This window comes from Festucalex cinctus, chromosome 20 (assembly GCF_051991245.1).
Source record: "Festucalex cinctus isolate MCC-2025b chromosome 20, RoL_Fcin_1.0, whole genome shotgun sequence".
Lineage (NCBI taxonomy): Eukaryota > Metazoa > Chordata > Actinopteri > Syngnathiformes > Syngnathidae > Festucalex > Festucalex cinctus.
The window spans coordinates 16097765-16123174 of NC_135430.1; the positions used below are offsets into that span (position 1 = coordinate 16097765).

The 25410-nt window shown below is 36.5% G+C and overlaps 1 protein-coding gene across 10 annotated transcripts in view; it reads left to right on the plus strand.

Annotated features, from left to right (window-relative positions):
* odad2 (outer dynein arm docking complex subunit 2) overlaps positions 1-25410 on the plus strand; it is a 126488-nt gene that overhangs the window by 62870 nt on the left and 38208 nt on the right. For 6 of the 10 annotated variants that reach the window (XM_077509417.1, XM_077509414.1, XM_077509418.1 and 3 more), the window contains one exon: positions 11496-11582. The exons of 2 other annotated variants lie outside the window; for them this stretch is intronic. Coding sequence is in view for 1 of the 8 variants with exons in the window: in XM_077509412.1 (XP_077365538.1) it covers positions 11496-11582 (87 nt within the window). In the remaining 7 variants the exon portion in view is untranslated. Of the gene's footprint in view, positions 1-11495; positions 11583-23264; positions 23372-23577; positions 23663-25410 lie in introns of those variants that run through there. 2 more of the 10 variants (XM_077509419.1, XM_077509420.1) reach the window with 2 other exon arrangements.

A 25410-nucleotide genomic window follows, 5' to 3' on the forward strand; every position in this document is an offset into this window, starting at 1 on the left:
TGAGAAGGCAGGGAATAACCTACACACAGACGCATATTGGGTATCAGATGTGTTGGTTTCTAAAGATTTAAGCTTAATTATAGCTAAAATAATTGACATTCGTCACGTTTGGGTCAAGTTTTTTTTTTTTTCTTGTAGCAACTCCTCTGATTTCTATTTTTTTTTTTCACACTGACTCACATTTGCCAACCTTAAAAAAAAAATAGCACCTAATATCACAAAGACTCAGAATGGTGCACTGGTTTATGACTGACACAATGGCACTGAAATCATGCTAACCTTACACATTGTGCTGCTTTTCCATGGCATGCTAGGTTTTAATAAAAGACCTCCCTCTTGCCTATATAAACACATGTGGCACGTTACAGAAATGGCTATGACTCAGAGTTTCACCCCAGATGGCTTACTGAACCCCCCCAAAAGAGCCTCCCACCGAAAAATAATTAAATGTTTTAGCAGTTTAGGCATGAAACAGAATAAACAGATCAGGCATGAGATTCACATTTAGTACGCACCATATGTTTGATGTCCTTTTTGTAAGCTAATGGAAATGTTAACACTTAACACATTGGTGTCACAAATCACTTCATAGGGATTAATAATGTGCCAAAGTCTTGAAATTAACTTAGTGGTTTCTCATTCTCATTTGTGGTTGCCAGAAAATGGTGGAACAATATTCTTATCCAGGTGGAGCAGCAATCGGCTAGCTTAAATGATATTTAGCACGTTTTCTTTTTTTAGAAGAATATGACAATAATGGCGTAGACCGTAATGTAAATGTCAACGATTTCATTTACAATGCTGAAATCTATTTAGTCCTCATTCAGAATGTGAATGGCAGTTTGAAAAAAATCCATTTAACATAAACGCCTCTGTTTGATGAAGGTCCTTTCCTTTGCTAGCACAAGCGCTAAATGTTGTTCTTCACATACCATGGATGTCATCAGAACTTTTCTTCATTAACTCATTAGCTCTCAAAAACGTATAAATTTGTTATATTTTAAATGTTTTAAGTGTCCCAAAGACGTATTTATACGTTGTTGTTTTTTGTTGTTGTTGTTTTTTTTATGCCAGAGCATAGAGAAGGCTTTGATGCAGAAAATGGTTGAGTGGCAGCAGAGTATAAGAGATCAACCAGGCCATGTTAAAACAAGCTGATTTCTCCACAGTTCTAAGCAGAATTGTGAAAAACGATGAAACTTAGCTATGTTCTATTGCTAATTGCTGCACAGCAGAAACAGATAGGAATATACTTTTTTTTTTTTTTTCCTGATAAAAGAAGAGACTAATCTCTCTTTTGGTATGTTCCATATTTTTATAGCAATAGCGGGCCTTGAAAAATCAGTCAAAATCCAGGAAAACACAAGTGAAAATGGTTGGGAGTGACTGAGTTAACAAGGTCAATTTCGCAACCCTTCCTACCTGTCATGCTAATGTAAATATTTTCAAGCACGCCCTGTAATTTGGAGGACATACATGGACAAGGACTAATGAAGCAGAGACCAAAGAAAATCCCTGTACAATGTTTCCGTGTTTCTTCTTTTCCCAGGGGGCTATTCTTAGAAGTCAGACTGGTCAAAATATCTTTTAAAAGTGTGTATCTGAATCAAGAGAAATATTGCCAAGCCGTACCAATAATGCTTTCAAATGTATGCTACTTTTAAAAATCAGCGTTTGTTGTAATAAGTTTGACTTCACAAGATGTATTTTATCTTTGGCCAGGTAGTTAGTCATCTTGAATTATTAAAAGTTGTGTTTCTAATGAGGGTCGTAACAAAGTCTGACAGTATTACAGCAAAGGCAATCCACAACGTCAGAATTTTTACAGGAAGAGTCAGCTCATAAAGATATATTTTATTGTGGTAGTGACGATGCTAGTGGGACAGGAACTGCTACTTTTACTGTACCGAATGGTGATTGTGAAGGGCACGGCTGGGTTGCTGGGAGAATAATTCAATGTTCTTCCATTTGTTGGCAGATTTCACAATAAACATGCTGCCAATCATACACAAGAATAATTGTGTGCAGATTGAGACGAGATCATCATTTCAGTAGCCATACTGACATTTTTTTTGCTTGGGGGTGTGCCATGAGATTTCAGGCATTCAGAGAATTTTCAATTCAGATCAAGTGCGGCCTCCATCCAAACAAAGCAAATCCAAAAGCTATTTTTTTTAGATTTCTTGTCCTGTCATTTAAAAGACACCAATGTTTTTGGATGATCTAAAATAGTCAATAAACAGCTGTAAGAATGATACATTCCATCATATTAAAATCAGCAGAGGCAATTATGAGTGCTTTCCCAGACATTTTATGACCGTCTGCCTGATGGATTTTTGTCACTGTAAGCGCCTTCGCAACCTTGACTGATCACTCGTGTTGCGCCGTCGCAATCGCATTGCCCAACGCATACCGACGTTGCCGTAAAAAGCTGATTGCATATGGCAGGTCATTTATTCAATTCAACGGAAAGAAACAAAAAGTAGTAAGCGACATGGACCTTAAGCTTGCTATCAAGGATATCAAATAATGGACTTTCCACAGTGGCCGATTGTTTGTGTCCATCAATAATACATTCACGGCTGCCAAAGATGTAAAAGCCAGTCTTGATGACTAAATATTGGAAGGAGGTTACAGTTGAATTAATAGTCACAACTCCACCTTTGGTGTCATCTTTCTTCCTCAGTTTTCCCCTCTCGGGATGTGATGGGAAATCCATCTGACTGACAGAAAATAAGGTTTATAAGGTTTGTTTTTTTTCTGTTGCATACTAATACCAATTGGAGTATAACTTGCATCATCTCCTGTTTTATCACATGTTGGATACACTGTATGTTAAAGTAGGAAGATAGCAAGCCAAACTTGATATGAGTAGGGCTCGGTTTAAAAAAAAACAAAACAACTAAACTTAAAGCGATGTGAAACCTTTCTTCTGAAGTACTCATTTGCTCCCAATAACGTGTAAATACGTCTTTCCCCCATGTTCTAAGTGTCCCAAAGACGTATTTATACGTTTGTTTGTTTTTTGTCTTTGATGCAGCCTCTCAAATGCAAAGAACGGTTGCAGAAATGGTAATTACACAAATGGCCAGCAGGTGGCAGCAGAGCAAAAGAGATCAACCAGGGCCATGTAGAAAAAAAGCTCAATTACTTACAATTTTTAATATTTGTGAAAACTGATGAAACTTAGCTCTCTTCTAATGCTAATTGCTGCAAAACGGAAACAGATAGAATCATACTTTTTTTCTTTTTTTTTCCTGATGAAAGAAGAGACTTTAATCTTTCTTTTGATAGGTTCCATGTGTTTATAGCAATTGAACACAATATTCTGTGGGCCTTGCAAAATCAGTCAAAATCCAGCAAAACAGCCGGGAGCGAACGGGACTGCTTCTGTGAAAATGGCTGGGAGTGAATGAGTTAAAGAACGGCGGCCATCATTCATTCCATTATTGACTGTACATCTGCTCTTTTCTGCAATGACATTGCCGTCATTGAAATGTTGACCTTGTCCGTGTCTTCAAGGGGAGAAAAATGACTTCTAGCAAGGCTGCATGTCTGCTCTCACTAAAGATCATTAGTGATAGATCAAGTTGTGTTTGTGCTAGACCGACTCGGCCTGTCTTGGCTGAGAGGAAAGGGTTGACCTTTGACCCGCAGTACTTCAGTGCGACCATCCCGTGAAAGTCGACGTTATTCATTTCCTGAATATGACGAGCATCTGCTGCAGATCCTTTCTTTCTCTCCTATTGTTGCTTCTCAGTTGTGTACTTTTTGTAAATGATTATGTGCTTTATACCATAACGCTTTGGTCATATTTGTTAAAGTTTTATAGTTTGGCAACTAGCCTGGGAGTGGGGACCACAATTCCTCTTTGTGCTATCTGCTTCAACTTCATCAGCGAAATTGCTGTTCCATTCAGCGCTGGATAAATTCACGTAAACTTAATTCAATTTATTTAATGATATACACAGTTGCTACGTAATGTTTTGAAACTAACTCAGAATATACATTCATTTTTTACTCATTACGAACAAGTAAACGATAAGGGTGATATCGTGATATTAAAACTGCCACAATATCGTCGTTGTCATGTTCACAATATTTAAATGGAACACATCTGTTAAAAAAAAAAAAAAAAGACAGGTTGATTTCCCTCTGTGCAGGTCTAGCACCCTCTAGTGGCTAGTTTATTAGTGGAATTTAATTTTTATTAGGGATGTTTTGGCCTTCTATGTTTAAAATCTATGCCAATTGTCAGATGAAGGGGAACCTAATTTGCTTGTGAAGCGATCAATGTGTGCTTGCATTAGCAAGTAAGTGTCTCAATATTATTAGAGATTGTAGGTGGTTTATCAATCAATCAACTTTATTTATATAGCACCTTTAATACATTCAAAATGCAACTCAAACTGCTGGACATCCATAATACAATAAAAAAAAAAAAAAGACAAAAGAACAACACACACACACATCCCCATGATCCTACCCACAGAAACACCCAAAACCCAACAAACACATGAAAACCACAACATGGCGGGGCACAGAAGTACCCTGTAAGGAAAGGCACCCAGGAGGAGTTCATCCACAGTGAGATGGATGAAGATATGCATTGCTGTTATGTACCAAAGCACAATATTGTGCTTTTTTTTTTTTTTTTTTTTTGTATGAGGTCTTATTTTTTTTTACAATATTGTGATCTTTTTTTAAATATCGCCAACCCCAAATGTCTTTCATTTCCAATTACTGTGCCTGTTTTTCCAAAAGGCCAGTTAAAATATATCTATAATGTTATGATAATAAAAAAATGCTCTTAAATGTGACCTGCAATCGGGTGTTTAATAAAGGCCAGATCAAGTCTTGGCTTTCACTGAAAGAAAACAGACTCGGAAACTGTCTCATCTTCTGCTTTAGAATGTTTGCTGCCAGTGGACACATGGATGTGTTTAACACTTGCTGTTGTTTGAAATTAAGCCGAAAAGCATTACCCCTTTTATTGAGTTTGGGGAGCCCGTAGCAGCATTCTAAAACGCCAATAAGTCATTACGATTGAGGGTTCACATTTTTTGATTCCAATCCAAGCTTACTGTTATTTTCCATGAATTGGGAATAACCATTATTTTGACAAACACTAATTATATTCTGCACCACAGAACAGATGTCAAAGTAAAGCATGGCGTTTTTTTTTGGGGTTTTTTTGGTTGATCTGTGTTTTAAAAGTTTTACATACTTATCTCACCTTTAGCTTTTCTAATACTCCCGAAACAGAAATGTGAGCCCCCGTGACCTTAACAAATTCACCAATGGTGCCTCCATGTGTCACCACTTTCCATTTATTTACGGTAGGCCCATAATGGGAGCTCTTAATCTCCATGTGGATAAAATGCTTGGTAAAGCATTGGCCAAAACACAGTCAACTATTTATTTTGATGACTGCAGGCAGTTATTTACACAACAATACATACAAGGGTTGGCATGGCCTAGCATGCAGATTGCCCAGTATTGAGCCCGACAGTGTGGGACTGAAGAAAACTCCACTTTTTGTCTACAAACTCACTCGCGAGTCAATTTTATATCCATCCATCCTACTTATTCATTAGGAGCATGAATCAGGATTTTTTTTTCCAGTTTCATACTTAACCCCCCACCTGCTTTAACTCAACTCAACTCAACTTTATTTATAAAGCGCTTTAAGAACAGGCGTTGCTGTATACAAAGTGCTGTACATAAACATCAGTTTTGCAGTAAACAAGAACAAAGCAAACATTTTGAAGTGTGAATACAGGGTTGTTGTTTTTTTTTTTTTTTTTTTTTTTTTTTAACAAGTAAATACATTATACATCAGTGAACAAATAAGAAGTAGTTAATAAAGAGATAAATAAGTAGACAAAACATCAAACTCATCCACACCACAAAACACTAAGAACAAGTCTCATGTTGCGCCAAAAGCCAAAGAATACAGATGTTTTAAGACATCTTTTAAAAGAGGATAACGAGGGGGACTGCCTAATATTTAGTGCTATACAAATTTATAAGTCACTTGTTGCGATTTTTTTTTTTTTTTTTTTACTCAAATTTAGAAAATACTATTCAGTAAACTTGCACGTGTACACTGTAAGATTTGTATGAAAAGGTATTATTTATATATCTGAAACTTAAGTCTTATAACAGTGAGCCACTGTATTTAACAAATAGGTTGTAATTTGTTTCATGTTTGAACAGCATAGAAATAAAATATTAAGACTTAATGCTACATTAATATAGCATTCTTCCATGCTTAAGGTGTGAAAGTTAGATGGTTTGTTGAATATTTTTCCATCAAAAATGGATGTTTAGAAATCGATTCGGCTGCCCATTGAATCGATTTGAGAATTGCGAGCTGTAGTATCGCGATATATTGCCGAATCGATTTTTTTGTATTTTTATTTTTTTTTAAACCCCTACGTCAAACTATTCAACCAGCGTAGCAGTGAAACCAGCTGTCAGACGAGTCCTATACTTTTAGCTCCTGTTCAAACACAACCTCCCTGCCGCTGTGTGTTTGTGCGTCTCTGTAACTCAGTGTGAGTTGGTGCTGACAGGACCGGGCCTTGCGCTGGTAGCGGATCTCCAGACGTTGGCCTCAAGGTCTCCTGCCTCTGCTTCCTCTTCTCCTTCAGCACGCTTTCCGCATTTGGCCGCGTAACATATGTCGGCGAAATATAGCTTGCATGTATGTTGAAAATGATCGATGTCTTTAAAAGATGATCTTACACAAACGTCTGAAGAGGAGAAATATGGAATCAGAATCCTGCCAATGCTCGAAACCTCGTAACTTCGGTTTGAATCTCCGAAAACATTTTTGTATGACTGAAAAAAATGTTTTGAATCTCCAAAAAATTGTTTTGAATCTCCAAAAATATTTTTTGAATGACTGAAAATCACTGAAAAAGCTTTAAAAAAAAAAAAAACGCTAAGAAAAGACATTTTTTTTTAAAAGTATGAATTTACAGTGTTTCACCCACAAATTTTCAGAGATTCAAAACGGTCACCAGCCAAGTTTCAAAAATGGCATTTTGGCATTGTTCTCCCTAGGCATTTATTTGTTGCCCATTTTTGAAACTTGGCTGGTGACCGTTTTGAACCTCTGAAAATTTGTGGGTGAAACACTGTAAAGTCATACTTTAAAAAAAAAAAAAATGTCTGTCTTTTCTTAGCATTTTTTAAAATTATTTTAAAGCTTTTTCAGTGATTTTTCAGTCATTCAAAAAATATTTTTTTGGAGATTCAAAACATTTTTTCAGTCATACGAAAATGTTTTCGGAGATTCAAACGGAGGTTTCGAGTATTGGCAGGATTCTGATTCCATAGAAAAATGCATTTTGGGTGCGTTTGTGAAAAACATATTCAGTATTGAAGCAAGCGCAAATAGCACTTATATGAAGGGAATTCTGTGGTGTCGAGTGGTTGCGTCAATTTGGCAACGTATATTTCGGACGGTGCGGTATATGTCGAGGCATGCAATGATTTTCAGGGTGTGTGACAGCTGTGATGTGGATTTTTTTGTTGTTGAAATTACAAGGCAGAGAAGTAGATGATGAAATATATTGTTTGTGTTATGGATCTTTACATGCAACAAAAACAGAAAACAGAAAATATGAGAATTTGAGTCAAAACAACTTGATCAAGTTACAATCCATACTCTCACTGAGGACAAACCTCCCGTGACATGCCTTCGAACGCATCACTCGATGTAATGTATAATAAGCAGGGCAGAAAGTTGTAAGTTATAAACAGGCTTCTGTATTCCCTTAAATTATTTTCAAGCTGTGTCCCAACCAGAATAAAATGTTCTTACATGACCAATTATCATAAAACTTGACTTTAACATGCTGTGCCAGTCACACTTGAGGCCGACATTGGTCATGAGCCTCACGCCATCCCGTGAGCTTCAAATTCTTTCCACGTCCTTTTTCTGCTTGTAGGTTTGCCTCCTTTTCTCCCAAAAAGGAGTAGTGCGAAAAAGAGAAGTTTGCTCGTGACCAGTTGTTGGGCAAAAATCCCAACAGATAGCGATTTTTGGCATTCAGGGACTTTGCAGTCACAGTAGAAGTGACAGGTGTTATTGATTGAAAGCGTAAATGTCCGAGATTATATAAAAACAAGCTGGGCCAAAATGTCTGGTTTTTCCATTTTGTGACGGAATGTTATCTTCAGATCTGTCAGCGGTTAAAAAGTATAATCTTGAAGATTTGTAGGATTTTTGTAAATCATCTAGCTGATGGATTTCCTTTTGTCTGACAGGACACGAATCCAAAAGTTACTTCCAAAGAACATCAGTTCAAATGCTAATTTGTTTGAGAATATTATCGAGGTATCGACGCTTACCTTCGTTTTAGTCTTTGGTAATTTAATGCATGAGCCTTTGGGGATGATTTTAAATGTGACTTTTAGTAGATTGATTTTGATATAAACTGGAATAATGACGGCGCGCCCGTGGTGTTTTTTTTAAATGTTTCGCACAAGTAACACACATTAAAAAAAATAAAAAAAAATAAGAAAAAAATACTGAAACTAACTAAACTAAAGCTAAGCATTTATTCAAGAACTAAAACTAATTAAAAAAAAAACTGAACCACCCTGAAAAATAATTAAAACCAACAAAATTTAAAAAAACAAAACTCAAAACAAAAATGAAAAATTCCAAAACTATAATAACCCTACCGCCATATTACAAATAAATTGGTTTATATACTGTAGCATTTTTCTAAATATGCAAAAGCACAAATAAATTATTTGTACAATTTTTAGGACTAAACACATTATGTGGCCCTTGCGTCCTTCTGATTTTCTGTATGTGGCCCTCAAATGAAAAAGTTTGGATACCCCTGCATTAAACATTAAGAACTTATAAGACACTACTCGTCTTATTTGGGACCTCAAGATGATTGGAAAAAAAAGATCACTCACCTGAAATCGACTTCCAAATCATGTTATGCTTGAAAACATGTGGCTTTCACGCCAAACGCAAAACGAACAGAAACACTATCTGCACCCCATGCCTATAGTATGCAGGTGATAAGGTCACCCCTTACACACCTTACTCCCAGCCCAGCGGCCATCCAGATGAAACTAATTAACTCTTGTTCACTGCTGCTGTGACGTGACAGTTAGGGGGAGAATGTTGCTTTTGGTTTTGATGGTTTTCCCAGTCTCACGGGCCCCACCGCATGCTTGCTGTCTTGCCAGTCACCCACTCCGAGGGCGAAGGTTAGGTCCGAAACACACAGTGGGGATGACCTGACAACTGGTGGGACACCACAACGTGTGATAGGCAAGAGAAAGGAAAGCTGTCAAGGACATGCTAACAACAAGCTAAAGCGGTGCAGGAATTGAAAAGAGAGTGGTGACTATCCTCCAAAGATGTTCACAGGTAGGAATTCCATCCAGCGATTAGCACGGGTCGTTTCTCAATGTGAAGTATCTCGTGAACTCGCCAAGTTTTCCAAAGAACGTACTCAAGAACGTTCTTCCCTCCGATTCTGATGGATTTTTCCGCCATTTTTGGGCTCTTTAATAATAAAGTGAAAATATTGCTCTTAAAAAAAACCCAATTGTGTCACAATTCAATTCAAAATCCAGATCCTGTTTTTGTCCATACACATTCCCAGAAAGTAGGCCAATGATCTTTCTGGAAGAGAAGCTGATGTTGGGCGAGGTGTTTTAGACATACCTGTATTCAAACCCAAGTCTGCTTTTATGATAAAGGCCGAGGAACAGTAGCCTCATTGTTTCCAAGACACGGTGTGACTTTAGCAGTATTGTTTGAGCTGGAGATGTTTCAGAGTGGATTTTTTTTTTTATTTTTTTTTTTACAAAAAGCACAAATGTGTTTGAAGCAGCGTTGTTGCAGGACAGCGGGTAGAATGATTTGATTCAACTCCAAAGTTCATTTCCAGAACTTTATTTTCCAACACCATTAGACTTGAGCAACTTTGCCTGATTATCAATTAGCATGATAGCTATATGTTATTGTTCTGACTGACCAACTTCCAGAGGGTGAATCATTGTACTTAAAGGCCCAGTATGCCGGTTTCACTCAGGAAAATGCACTTTTTAAATACAGGATGTACACACTTTAACTTTCTCTCAGTCTACACATCTGGGTTTATGTTAATCTTTGGTGGTGATTTTGTCCTAAACCCCCACAACCCCAGCCTGTATTTTGTCATTTTGTGTTTATATTTTGGCAATATTTGAAAAAGATCACAATATTGGGGGACAAAAAAGGCTAATTCTAAAAAAAAAAAAAAGCACAATATTGCGCTTTTTTTCCATAACAGCAATGCATGTAAATCATCTTACAATCTCTAATAACAATATTGAGGCACTTATTTGATAATGCAAGCACATATTGATCGCTTCACAAGAAAATTAGGTTGACAATTAGCATAGATTTTAAACATAGAAGGCCAAAACATCCTTAATGAAAATTAAATTGTACTAATAAACTACCCACTAGATGGTGCTAGAACTGCACAATGGAAATCAACCTGACTTTTTTTTTTTTTTTTTTTTACACAGATGTGTTCCTTTTAAATATTGTCAACATGACGACGATATTGTGGCAGTTTTAATATCGCGATCTCACGATATTGCCCTTATCGTTACATCCCTAATGTCCACTGCAATCATTTCTGGGTCCGAAGTGGTTAATTTGTGCATTTATTTACAAAAGTAGGGAACCGTGGCAATGTGATCATTGTGCAACGTGGCGTCGTAGTTAGAGTATTAGACTTGCCCGCCAGCAGTCCTGACCTGTCTACAAAACTACAACAATTAATCTCCTGTGTTCCTTGATGCTTATTGAATGTTGTTGAAAGGAAATGTGATGTAACTTTATTTTTTAAACAACATTGCAACTTCATTTCGACAACTTACATGCCCATTTTAAATTTATATAATTTTCTAAACAATTTCTAATGTCGATAGCTATGCCTATAATTATAATGTCTTGCTAGTATCTGAACATGGTGAGCAAAAATGTTCAACTGTCATGTATCTCAATTTGTTGCCCTTGAGTGCCACTCAAGTTGCACGAGTTTGAATTTTAGAGAAACCCCACTAGGTCCATCTATCAGCTGCCCCATAGAGGCTCAGTCTAAAATTGCACATTTAGGTAAACAGAGCTGACACCGTTCGTCTTGTAAATGGCAGTGCTGGAAAGAAGTACAGTAAATTTCCGTCTCTCCTCTCACATATGGCCCATCTGCATTCAATTTGAACAATATAGAAAGATTTTGCTTCTCTATTAGATATTGTAAATTGTATTTTGGTTGCAAGTTATTTTTTATTTTTTTATTTTTTGCAAGGACCAGTTCTACCGGCACTTGAATTGTCCACCAGACTATACAGCTGGCCTCTGTTTGATGAAGTTCCAAAAAAAAAAAAAAAAATCCCCCCCACTCGTCAGTCGACCAACTCGGGTTGTCTAACCTTCACATTTCCCCTTTCCACAGTGCTCACTTTGATGGCTGCGTGTATTGTGGAGGGGGTAAATTTGGTGAACTCGGTGAGGAGGAAGTTGCAGAGAAGGTCAGGAAAAGGTAAAAACACTCACTCAGGCTGGGGAGAGACCATTTATCCACCACTTGCTATTTTTTTTTTCTTTCCCTAAGCTGTTCTCTCACCCTGTTTTTTAAATTGTGATAACGAGACCAGTTGTTCACTTATGTTCAACATACTGATAAACTAAAGGTTGACAACCAGACTTCCTCTTTGTGGTTGAAGACTGCTAACTTCTTCTTCTTCGGGGTTTTGTTTTGGCTTTGGATGAGAGACGGGATATTGTATTTCGAGTTACCATTATATCTCAAATGTTTGTCTTGTAACCGAATTGCCCTCCAAGGGAGTGATGCTGCCTGGGTACGAGTTAGAGATTGGAGATAACAAATCGCCTTCTTCCACTTTATTGTTCTACGTGTTGTTCCGAAAACGCATGCTGGCGTGTGAGCCAAGCTCAGCAATGGCTTCTCCAGCTCAGACATGGATACTAACGTTCATCAACTCAAAACAGCAGCGTCTGCCTCGTTCGCTCTCATTCCAAAGACTCAAATAGTCCAACTTAATGCCTTCTGTATTTGAAGATTTATGTTAAGTAAAGCTAAACCTTAGTTGCAGATGCTGCAGTTTTATGTTACCCATGTTATATTGCAGCACGGTCTCATGAATTGCTCTTTTTTTTTTGGGGGGGGGGGGGCTTTTTAGAATATTTATTTTTATTAGGGTGTCAAAATTAGTGTTCATTTTGAGTTAATTTAAAGTTTCTTTAATGGCTGACGTGAATGATCAAAGCCTTTGTAACATTAACTCATTGACTCCCAGCCATTTTCACTGAAGCAACCCCCTTCGCTGTTTTAATGGATTTTGACTGATTTTGCAAGTCACATAGCCTATTGCATTTTATTGCTATAAAAATATGAAACCTACCAAAAGAAATATTCGAGTTGTATATTTCTAAATTTTCCGTTTTGCAACAATTAGCATTAGAATATAGCTAAGTTTCATCATTATTCACAAATCTGTTTAAAACAGTGGGGAAAAGAGCTTTTTTTTTGCGACATGGCCCTGGTTGATCTCTTATACTCCGCTGCCACCTGCTGGCCGTTTTTGTAATAACTACCATTGCTTCAAGCATTCTCTTCAGTTTAGAGGCTGCATCAAAGCCTTCTGTATGCTCGAGCATAAATAAAACGTATAAATACGTCTTTGGGAACAAATGAGTTAAATCTAATTTAACGATGCGTCACTAAACAAAAAATATTAGTATCAAAGTCACTGTTGTGGAGAAAATGTATTTTTTATTTTTTATTTTTGCTCAATGTCACTCAAATGACCTATTTTCAAATGGTGATTACTCAAGAACAGAATAAAGTAGAAACTTTTTTTTCGAATGAAAGAATGGAATACGATCTTTCATGTGTTACCCATGTTGTTTATGAGTTAAAAAGCTCGAAATCTGCTGGAATTAGTTTTTTTTTTTTTTTATTTTTTTTAATAACGTAGCAGTAAAAGAGTTCAGAGCCACCTTGATAAGCCAATATGATTGTTTTCCCATCCTCAGGTAAATGCCTTTGATCATATAATGTACAAAGCAAGATGAAATAATGGAAGCATTATGTCATGTCTGTAGGTGAAGGTCTTTGTGGGCATGTTACCTTGAGCTTTATTGCGCCATTAGAGGCCAGATGGAACAGGAGAAGGAACTTTGCCCAGAAAATCTGGGGGTGCGTGATGTCTAAATAGTTATATAAGGTAAAAGAAGATATGTATTAGTCAATTCAACTGCATCCTACTTCCCCATCATTTTTTGCCTCTGTCAAAACCATTTCAATTAATATGCGCACTCTTAACTGTCATCGTTCAACGTGCAGTTATCTCGGGGTCGGAAACTTAGTTCTAGGGATTACAAATCAGTGTTCACCGCAGACGATAGAAAAATGTCTCGTTTCATTGGTTTTGAAACGCGCTCTCGCCATGATAGCTTTCCATCGGGGCTTCCATTGGAACATCTTTTGCGCAACTTCAAATCCAACACATGCGAATGTAAGTAGCAAAACATTGTTTCTCCATCATTGAGCCATACGCCATACAAATGGAATGTGGTTGAATGTCCAGCAGGGCTATGAGAGTCCAGCAGCGCCGTCCCTGCTGACCCACCGGCTAATGACAGTAAGTGGATTACAAGAAGGCCCCGGTCACTGCTCGCTAATATTTAGTCCACTAAAGTTACCCCCATGTGGCAGAGAATAGAGCGCAGGAGCATAAGGTAGCCGACTCGCTAATTTATTTACAGAGAAAGTCAAAGAAGTTGATGGCAGCCAAGAAGAAATGACTGATTCAATTATTTTTAATTTTCAAGCGCAGTGTCAAGCTTCTACGGGCAATGTCCAATGTTTTAGATTTAGCCTGCGGATAACTTATATTCCAATTATATTTGAGGAACTCCAATATTAATGGTTTTTGTGGGAATTGAAATTGTTTTGAAATCAAAACAAATCAGTGGTTGACATGCGGCATCGAATGGACTGTGGTTGACTATAAAGGTTCCATAAGTATATGAAATATAAAAGCAATTTTGAGCGTTTTTAATCATTAAAAAAAATGACAATTCCCTCCTTTCGTTAAATAAATTATGAATATATTTTGTAAAATAAGAAAAGTGGCACACTAAGTTCAACAATGCACTCACATGAAACCTTTGAGGAATATAATGTTTATCTTAGAGAAAGGCTTTGTACGTGAAAGGTGTCACTTTATTTTTGGCGTGTTCTGGGAAACATCTTGACACGTTAGGTGGAGGAGCACCTGGAAAATCAGGATCGACGCCATAGGGGGCTGACGGGGGCTGCAACCTGACCATGACAGTGGCAGATGTATCCTTTAGACAAGACCTGGCCCATGAACCTACTTACTACACAAACCATGTTTTGACACCCTGTCAGTCTTTTTTTTTTTTTTTTAAATGTAGTAGTGCTGGGGTGGGTCTAGATATGAGGAGCGCAAGGTGGCTGCACATGTGTAAACTCGCTGTGTCTGTTTATGTTTCTAATCAAGCACTAGTTCACCCGGCATTACCCACCTGGGATGTGTGATGGGAAGCCGTGTGATTTATGGGATAGAACAAAACAAACAAAATCAAGAGGGAAAAAAAAATTCCATTTGGGCTACATGACGAGGGCGACCAGACGTCCCGTCTTATCCGAAATGTGTCCCGCCTCCCGGCTGATTTCGCCAGCCGCGGTGTTTTGTCACGTTTTACGCATGTCCCGTTTCAGCATCCCGGTTTGTTTGATTCATGCTGCTAATCTAACTACATCTAATTGCTAACAGGCATGCGATTGTCATATCAGAACTAGAAGTACTTAGAATCATGGGAAATGTAGTCCTGTTGTGGTCTCCAGTCAGGCCAAACGCAATCTGAGCTTTTCTGGCAGCACATTTCCACTTGTATAATGTTGGACTGGCTCAACGTAAATGGCAGAGCGAGCATCCCATAGCTGCCGTGGCCGAGCAAAAATAAATTAATAATAATAATTTTTTTTTTTTAAATTAATAATGGTGTGCATGTTGACTTGTTTAGTGCTGTTGAACTGCCAACCAAGATAGCATTTAGCACTAGACTAAGTGCAATTTCTCGAAATTGCGTGGGAATGCTGAAAGTTGAATGCCAGTAGCTGAAATGCTTATGAAGTAAATGGAAAGATAAATTATGTGAAAATTACAAAGTTTTAACTGAAGTTGAAAGATACATGAATAAAAAATAACTGAGCATTATCACAGAGCTGGCAATGATGATCAGTTGTATGTATGGAAGTGGACTTGGAAAGTGGGACTTCAATGTTAGTCCCATTGAAAATGAATGGGCAAAAGTTGATATTTAACATCAAATTGTGGGAGTACTGTAACGTGGAATTAGACGATATATATATATATATATATATATATATATATATATATATATATATATATATATATATATATATATATATATATATATATATATATATATATATATACCCCGAATATGTGAATTTTTGAAGCAAGTTGAAATTTGAACGGTATAAATCGTAAGTATTATGTGGGAGTTGTTTTTCGTCAAAAAAGTGAGAATAAAAATTTGAATAACATATGCAGGATGCTTTCAGCATTCCCAGAATTAGCAAAAGCAATAACACAACCACCGTCCACCAGATTGACCAGCAATTAAATTTGTCATAGTTTCCCACAAGAGACAATTTGTTGTATATTTCATTTTCAGTAAAATTCTAGTATCCAGGTTTTTAATTTTGAAAATCTGGTTACCCAACCCGCAAAGATATTTCCAACATATTCAGACATTGGTTTTTTTTTACATTTTACGAACCCTGACATTCGCACGCATTTGTCACTCGGTGAGATACAGGGAACTTTTCATTTATGGATTTATTTAAATTTCCACTTTTATGATTAAAAAAAAATAAATGATGCTGACACTGAGAACTCCCTGCACTTTTTACTTAAAATTAATAAAAAAATAATAATAAATAAATAAGAAATTATGTTGAAATGTTGGGAAACTTTACAGTAGAAAACTAGGGCAATATTTACTTGCTTTATTTTTGCACATTTTAAAACAAAGCTGTCAATTCTTTATATGTTCAAAATTAAAGTAATGTATTTATTTTTTTGACCAGACAGGGGTCCTGCCCAGATCAGACACGGTGGATAGAGGACAGATTTGCGAAAGAAAAAAAAAAAAAAAAAAAAAAGTCCACACAACACATTAAACTGTCAATGTGGCTGTAACTCCCAAGAAAGAAACCATGTGCCGGGGTCCAAGACAAACAAACTGTAAAGTGGTTCACCTTTGCCAACTAATAACAGTTAGCTTAACACTCAAGGGTGAGGACTTTGGGATATCTGAAGTGTTTTGGGGGAAATGCAGTACAAGGTCTTGGATGGAAAAATGGTAACTAATAGGTACACGTCTGACATGCAGGGTGGATTTTTAGTCAGAATGGTCACAAACGTGAGTTTCTCGCTGTGTTAGCAGGTGTTGATGTGAGATTGTGATGGCTTGGAAAGCTGTTTGATTTTGGCTCTAGACAAAAAAAACAAAAAAAAAACGAGTGATGAGGCACTAGGGCTGCTTCATGGCCAGATCGAGACCCGAGAGAAAGGATAATCTCCAAACTGGATCCATCTGAAATGTCCACAGGTTCAAAGTCTGCTTGGCTGTCTGGCACAATGTCAACTCTGTCATCCTCCAGGGAACCCGCCGAGAAGCCCGAACCCAAATCCTCTCCTCGGTCTGTGCGGCGGATCTCACACGCAGGCTGCAGACAGACTGATTAGTCTGCCGGGCGTTCTAATTAGACGACATTGTTAGACTTGGAACAGCACAGATGTTGCTCGGGCTAGTTGAAAGAAGCCTGTTGAGAAATCCATTTCTCAAATTCATGCATGTCAAGGAAGGATATTATTTCACAGTTGTCATTTCCCTTTGGGGTCGCTACTGTTTGGGCCTTTTTGTCATTTGTCCTGCCTTTTTTTTTTTTTTTTTTTTTTCCTGTGCGTTCGGCTTTTCATACATGGACAAGCTGCACTGAAAATCAAATTCTTGTGAATATTTGAGAGTGAACACAAATGTTTCTAGATGATACCATACTTGACAGTATGTGCTGCCATCCCTTGACGTGTGACCGTTTTTGTTTTGATACGTATTCATGTACTGTAGTAAGGCTGGGCCGTCCAAGAGTTTTAACGGTTTCAAATATCGGTAGCGTAATGTTCATCTTTTTTATTTCATTAGATTATTATTGTGCCTTAATTGTCAAGGAATGACTTCAAGCTTTTGATTGTATGAAATTGCTTCATAATTGGGGATTATTGCACCCAGGGTAAAAAAAACAAAAACAAAATGGTAATTAGTAAAAAAAGAAAATTAAAAAATAATAATAAATAAAAATAATAATAAAAAAAATAATAAAAATAATAATGAAATTTAAAAAATGAAATTAATCTTAGGTTTTTTGTTGTTGTTGTTGTTTTTAAATAGGATGGGCAAGAACTAATCTAATCGGCTGGATCAAAGTTTTGCACAAAATCGGTGATCGGCTGGAATGTCTTTATTTGCCCCATTGATCATGACATCATTGATTGGCTTACTAAAATAAGACATTACATGTCATAGTTGATGCTTGTCAGCGTTTTTTTTATTTTTTTTTATTTTTTTTTTAAGCATTTCAATTGCTACCAATTATACATGCATGGATCGACTGAGTAAATACGAACGTTTGTTTTTTGTTTTTTTTTTAAAAAAGGTATTGGTCCATCTTATGATTGAGTTGATGATCGGTTACCATTGATCGGTGATCGGTTGAAAAATCCTGATCGTGCAAAGCATAGCGAGTATCGATACCCGGCCTTATTTCAAGTTATCAATACTCACGAGTCATGACGATTGTCGGTACCAGTAACGGCCACCCTCTTGTGGCCATTTTACGATCAGGAATTAGAAATTTAAAAGAAAAAAAAATATAGAAAATTGCTATTAATTTTATGCAAATTTAATTGACATTGCTGTATTGGGATATATCGGAATTTCTTTAAAATTATCTCACTGTTTTGGGGGGAAATTAAAATTTGTGTGCTGACCATTACATCTCTTTGTGCCTTTTCGGTGGGTGTGTCATCATTTCCAAGAAGTAGTGTTCCTCCCTGGTTGTCTTGTTCCTGAATCTGCTTCTAACCAACTTACCACTCTTATGTTCTCTATTTTTTCCCATTACTTTCCACTCAACAGCTATCGTCACATTTCCGCCATTATATGCACCCGTGTGTTCACTATTCCAAAAGCGGACCTCTTTTCTCCATCCCTCCCCTCACTCCTTGTTCTTGCCTTGCCCACTCCTTTCTCACCCACCTTCCTCCTCCGACAGGGGATTGAGGAACAAAGAGCTCCTGATGTCTTCCCAGAGCGAGGTTAAAATGCAGAAGTCAGATTTTGTTAGAGCTTCCCTGGGTTTAACCGAGTGAGGCTCAGCCAAATGCGGAAAGTATCTCCGACCCAAAAAATAATTACACTGTTGGAGGTGAAGCAAGGGAGACAGATGAGTAAGGGGGGGAGACGATGTATTTTTTTTTTTTTTTTTTAAAGGCGCTGAATGTTTAAAAAAGTAGAACCAGCTGTTATCTCGGGGCGAGCTCAGGCTACGTAATGCATCTAAAAGATTGAATTATTGCCTGCTCAAAGTTGCTACAGAAGCCTTATCTGTTAGATGAATGCGTTTCTCACATTGGTCAGACAAAAGACATGAGGAAAAAGTACAACGGCCATGTTGAGAAAAACTATATTTACATTTGTTCAAAGAAAAGAAGCGAATGCAAAGGTGAGCCTGCATTTGTTGGATCTAGTTTTCTGTGCATTATGTCAATTTCGTTATTTTTTGCTGTAGACTTAAAAAAACAACACATTAGGAGACTTTCGTTTCCATTTTTTTTAATGTATTTATTTGCAAGTGATCTGAAGAAGACACAAATCCCACTTCACCAAAATCCTCCAGGGGGCAGGACAATCTACAATCTACTGTTAGCAGGAGAGTTACTGAGTTTACACTTGAAAAATACAAACCACTCATTAGCAAGAAGAATAGGAAGATGAAAGTCAGGCTGGAATTAGGAAAGTCTCAGAAATTTGGGGGATGAACGTTTATTGACTGGTAAGACAAAACATTTTTCCAAGTCCATACTGTGCCCCCCTTTAGAGCAGCACAGATTAGCGTTGTTGTTTTTTTCCACTCCACCTGTTTTTCCATTTTTTCCATCTAAAAAAAAAAAAAAACTCGTGGCGCTATGTAGTGAGCCGCCAGGCTTCTTATTTTGTCTGCCTTTGTTGGTTCTTTTTCATTTTTGTAACTGTGAAGTCAAATTCCGGTGAACAGTCATGGACTTGAATTACAGCGTAAATTATTTATAATATGTCATTATGTAACTTTTTTTTCATAGCAGTCTGTTCTGTTCATTTCATAGTTTCTTTGCTTCATTGCTTTGACTACTCGTTTTGTAAGTTGGATTATTTTTTTTTTTTTTTTGTCTAATCAATGGGACCTTTTCTTTAACCAATCAGATTTCGGAAGTGTCCTCCTCAAAAGGCCATAACACCTTTTAAACATGACTCATCTCCATTTTAGCATGACCTAAAAACATGGTTACATCATACTTGTATTTCTTTTGTAAAAATAGAAAATGTCTGCTCATGCAAGATCACTCATGTTAGGCAAGTGAAATAACTGTTTCATGTCATATATAGAGACGTTGTCATTGGTTTTCCTCGATGGCTCCATATTCATAACTCTTGTCTGTCTATATTTGACAGGCATCCATCCACCCCAAAGAAAGCGCTGGCAGTAAATGATTGTAATTTGAAATACATACACTACGCTGTATTTGAAAACCACAATTGCTGGTTCATACGCAAGAGAGCCTCAAGATAGTTTATTTTTGTAAAAAAAAAAAAAAAAAACAAGAATATAAATTTAACAATATCATATTTGATCTACAGAGACTCATTTGGGCACAATATATTGGTTGTTTTAATTCATTCCTTTTTTGTGTGTTGACTATGATGACAGCTATAAACGTACAATATTTACATACATGTCGGCAACCAAAAATATTTAATAAACATCCATCCATCCATTTTCGTGACCGCTTATTCCGCACAATTCCGTGGGTAACGAACCCAAAAAATTATTCAACAAATGTGGAAAAAGGTTCGCGATACGTATATATAATAATAATAATAATAATAATAACAACAACAACAAAAAACAGGAGAAAATGGGGTAATAAATTCTGAAAAACAAAAGTGGGAAATACCCAAAATAATTAAAAATACAATGAAAAAAACAATGCAAATATACTAATCCACGGGTTCCTGAACTGTAGGTATGCAAGGGTCGACTGTAGTTTTAAATTGTAATATCACAAGTCACCACTAGATGGCAGACATGGCTTAGTTCAGTTTAGTTCAGTTTACACTGGGTCTTTTTTTTTTTTTTTTTTTTTTTTTTTTTTTTTTTTTTTTTTTTTCAAACAAACCCAAAAAATTATTCAAAAAATGTGGAAAAAGTTTCGGGATACGTATATATGTAATGATAATATTGACAAAAAAAAACCCAGGAGAAAATGGGGTAATAAATTCTGAAAAATAAGTGAGAAATATCCAAAATATATAAATAAATTAAAAAAAAATGAAAAAATAAAATGCAAATATACTAATCCACGGGTTCCTGAACTGTAAGTATGCAAGGGTCGACTGTAATTTTCAATTGTAATATCACAATTCACCACTAGATGGCAGACATGGCTTAGTTTCGTTTACACTGGGTCTTTTACTGCCTTATATCATAATCTGAGTCGACTTAATTTTTTTTTCTTTTTTTTTCAGATTTTGAATGATATGAAGGACAAACATAATACCCCCAAAATAACATTTTGAGTGACATTTTGTGGGGGGGGGGGGGGGGGGGGGGATGCACAAAATGAGTTGGTTTGCTGTTCAGCGCTTTTGTACCATCCTTGAATGCGAGAGAAGAGAGCCCTTTGCACTGGGAGCTTTCTGATTACACCATAGTTGACTGTTCTTCATCGGGGCACCTTGACTTAGGAACAACCTGCTCAAGGAGATAAGGCATGCAAAATCGCACACATCTGTTCCATCGCTTCATAAAAGTCACTTTTACAGACTGCCTTTTATGTGATGTCATCTTCTCCAGTCTCTGCCAATATCCAGTAACTTTGCACGATCATCGAAGAGTCGTGATCCCGCGTGCGTTTTAAGAAAACAGCTTGCAACATGTGCTTCGCCTCTCGACAGGGAGGAAAACGGTAGTTGGTGCACATCCTCTTTAGCCTATGGCGATGTTTATGTTTATGAGTGTTAATGGCCTGTTGTGGAAGTTTGCGAGCGGATGCAATCACGTCGGGAGGCAAGTGTCCTCTGTGCGTTACCGTGTCGTTTAATCAAGGGCTGAACGCGTAAACATCGCGGAGCAGTTGTGTTTATTATGTTGAATTAAGCTTTGAGGTTAAGAAGAGCCAAGGTGCTTCAGATGAAGGGGCAAAACGGTTTGGCTTTGTAAAAGATCAAGGAAGGGGAAGCGTTTCATTTCAATCCTTTAACGAACAGCAACTTTGTTTTAATTACTAGCTAATAGACATCAGGCTTAGGATTTCCTTCTTCACAGCTGAACAAAAAACAATTCTGAAGTTGTTCCTGAAGCTCTTCATATTTCATATAAATAATGAATAGGGCCTTCAAAAAGTTTATTTTATTTTGCCTAAGTCTAAATAAGAGCTTGGATGTTTAACTCATTCACTGCCAGTCATTATAGAAAATTTTTACATTTCCAATACTCACGTGATATTACATTCAATAATTATATATAAACCGAATCTACCAAATAACAGAATAGACTCCCTACTTTTTGTCCCGTCCCGTTCTTTTATAATTGACAGCAGAAAAATGTAGGTTTGCCAAAATACAGCCATTTCTCCCATGGACTCAGAAACTGTGTTTATTTCCTATAAAATGGGGCAATGATGTCATCTACCGGTGGTTGGGCATCAGTAAAGTTGTTTCCAAGTTTGATATTTACAGTGGAGCATGCTCAGATTCGCCCCCATTTAGCACCGCTCTAAAAAATACAATTGACAAGTATACTTGTCAAAGGCAGTGAATGATCACCTAAATATAGAATATTTTATACAGTCAGCCCAAACACCAAAGTCACAGTAACAAAAGTTTCAACAGTTCTCGTACTAGTAAGGCAAGTTATTCAAGAGAGTAGTCAGAAGTACAATGTGACCAATTTGTCGAAATGTAACTTAAGGGCTTGAATAAAGGCATCGGGAATTCATGAATTGGAGTTTTGTTGATATTGTCAGCTCAAATGCAGCTTGAAATCATATTCTTATAATTGCAATGTTACAAAAAGCATTAATCCAGTTATATGTAGTGATCCTAAATTGATCCCAATGAATAAAAGTGGTCTAAATACTGGATGGATGTTTTTATGTAGTATGCAAATTGGGGCATTTAATGTTGGTCATACATACAGAATGTGCATTTGTTGTCAAACATCAATTTGAATTGATAAATATTGCTTTTTTTGTGTCAATTAGAATAATTTAATTACTGATGATGGTGAATAAAAATATTTTCTACTTGAAATCTTAAACCTAAATTACTTAAATATGTAATAATTTTTAGATGGTTATATTCAATTCAGAATAGTTACTGTAAATCTGCATTTATTTATTTTATTTTTTTTAAAGTTGCACTTTTTTATATATTTATTTATTTATTTATTTTGGGGGGGATATGAAACACAATGTGTACGGTTATAATAAATATACACCGGACAGGATATTGCAGAAGATTCAACAAAACGGCTATATGTTTTGAATTTATTTCAACATATAAGAACGTCTGTATTATTCCTAGATTTATTTTTTTATACTGTATTTCTAAATCAATATTCATAAAGCTTGTGCACTTAACGTTATGGCCATTAATTGCAAATAATAGTAAAAAAGTAAACATGATTTAAAAAAGAAAAAAAGAAACGTCGTTATTGCGACAAATGTAATGGAAAAGCGAGTATTTGTGACGTAAAATGAAGTCACTTGAGAAATACGAACGGAGACTCCAGACTTCAGTTGCGCAACTTTATTGACGTTACGGTAATGCCGTCATCGGTAACCATGGCGACTAGACTATAACAGGAAGTGTGCTGTATTGACGGCTTTCACAATACAGCGTGGCAATTGATGCGGACTGCAAGTAAAGGTATGTTTGTATAGTATGTTTCTTGGACATAATGCATGGAAGATGGTTATGAGTAACTTTACACGGATTTGGTGAAGTTTATGAGGTTTTTTTTTTTATGAGTAAACTACACATTAGGACTAGTGCATGCGTTGCTGTTGTGTTCTACTGATGCAACTATATTATCCCAGCTTGGTTTTTTGTTTAGCTGTATCCTAGCAACCAAAGTGGGAAGGCTGTCGATGCACTTGGAAAGTACTCGACTCGGATGATTGCTTGTATCAGCTAGAATTAAGTGTTAACAAATATTAGGTACGTTTGCTCGTGAGTACATTTGTAGATATATTGAACGTACATTTGTAACTTATTGAGTACAATCAAGTGTAAGATTTGTTACTTTTTTTATGATCTCTTACTGATTTGGTCATAGTTAACTGTTAATGGTACAGTTTAAAGGAGCTTAGTTTAAATTATCTACTACTTTTAACAACCTGCTACTTTTTAGAACCTGTTGACATTGCGGGTGATTTTCACGTTTTAAAGAGGAAGTCAACACAAAAATGTTATTTACAATGTTTTTTGTGCCTCTAAACAGCATGCTGATTAATATTGCGTTTGTGGCATATGAAATAGGGGTGTTAAAAAAAAAAAAAATCGATTCGGCGATATATCGCGATACTACATCGCGCGATTCTCGAATCGATTCAATAATCGGCAGAATCGATTTTTTTTTTTTTTTTTTTTTTTTTTTTTTTTTTTTTTTTTTAGGATTCACACCTTGAGCATGGAAGAATGTTATATGAACGGAACATTAAGCCTTCATATTTTATTTTAATGCTGTTCAAACATGAAACAGATTACAACCTCTATAAGACTGAAATTTCAGATAAATAAATAATACATTTTCATATAAATCTTACACTCTACAAGCTTACTGATTAGTATTTTTGAAATTTGAATGAAAAAAAATCGCAACAATCGACGTATAAATTCGTATCGGGATTAATCGGTATCGAATCGTGACCTGTGAATTGTGATACGAATCGAATCGTCAGGTACTAGGCAATTCACACCCCTATGAATTAAGTAGCAAAATCTTTTTTAACTCGTTCACTGCCAGCCCAGTAAAAATGGATCTTTGACGTGTTTTGCCGTCAATGGCACTGAAAGAGTTAATCACATCTTAGAATTTACATTAATCACCTAATCAAAAAGGCTTTTTCACCATTTTTTTGAAGAACAGCTGTTGTGTGTTAATTCTTTCTACATTTATGAGCACATCTTGAACATTTTTTGATCCACTGCACACTCGCTCATCCTCCTATTTTAATCATTTAATTACTTTAAAAATTAGATTTTTTTTTAAATATAAATTTCCTCCATAATACAATAACAATATATCCCAATATAGTATTTTACCTTAAAATTGCATGAAGTTAATAGCAATTTTCTGCTTCTAATTTATATTTCCTGTAAAATGGCCACAAGGGGGTGTAAGAGTACATATACTTTGATTTATTTTTTTTTAACAAAAATTAGAGCTGTCAAGTGATTATTTTTTTATAACCATTAACTACCACTACATTTCAGATTGGTGAGTATGAGAAAGATGCTTCCAGTAATGACTGCACACTTTCACTTTCACTTTCACTGTCACTGACACTCCCCTCAGTACTCAACCAAACCCGAATTTCTAACCTGTAAGGTGGATGTCAACAGTCGCAATGATGCACATATGACCACAAAAGTGTCAAATGTCAGCTAACTAGCTAGCAGACTGTTTACTATTGGGCTGCTAGCACGAGGCTAGCGAGCTGAAGCTAGCAATTAGTTAATGGTTATAACTGTTAACTGCCAGCCCAGTAAAAATGGTTCTTTGACGTGGCACTGAATGAGTTAACCATCTCAGGGGGCGGCCATTTTGCCTTGCTGGTGACTAAAAATGACATCACAGTTGCTCATGATCTTCTTGTATCGATGTCATGTCTGCGCCGTTGTAAAGCCCCTTCCAGATGTTTTCAATACTTGTCTCTGTTGGATCTAAAATCTCATAATTTTGT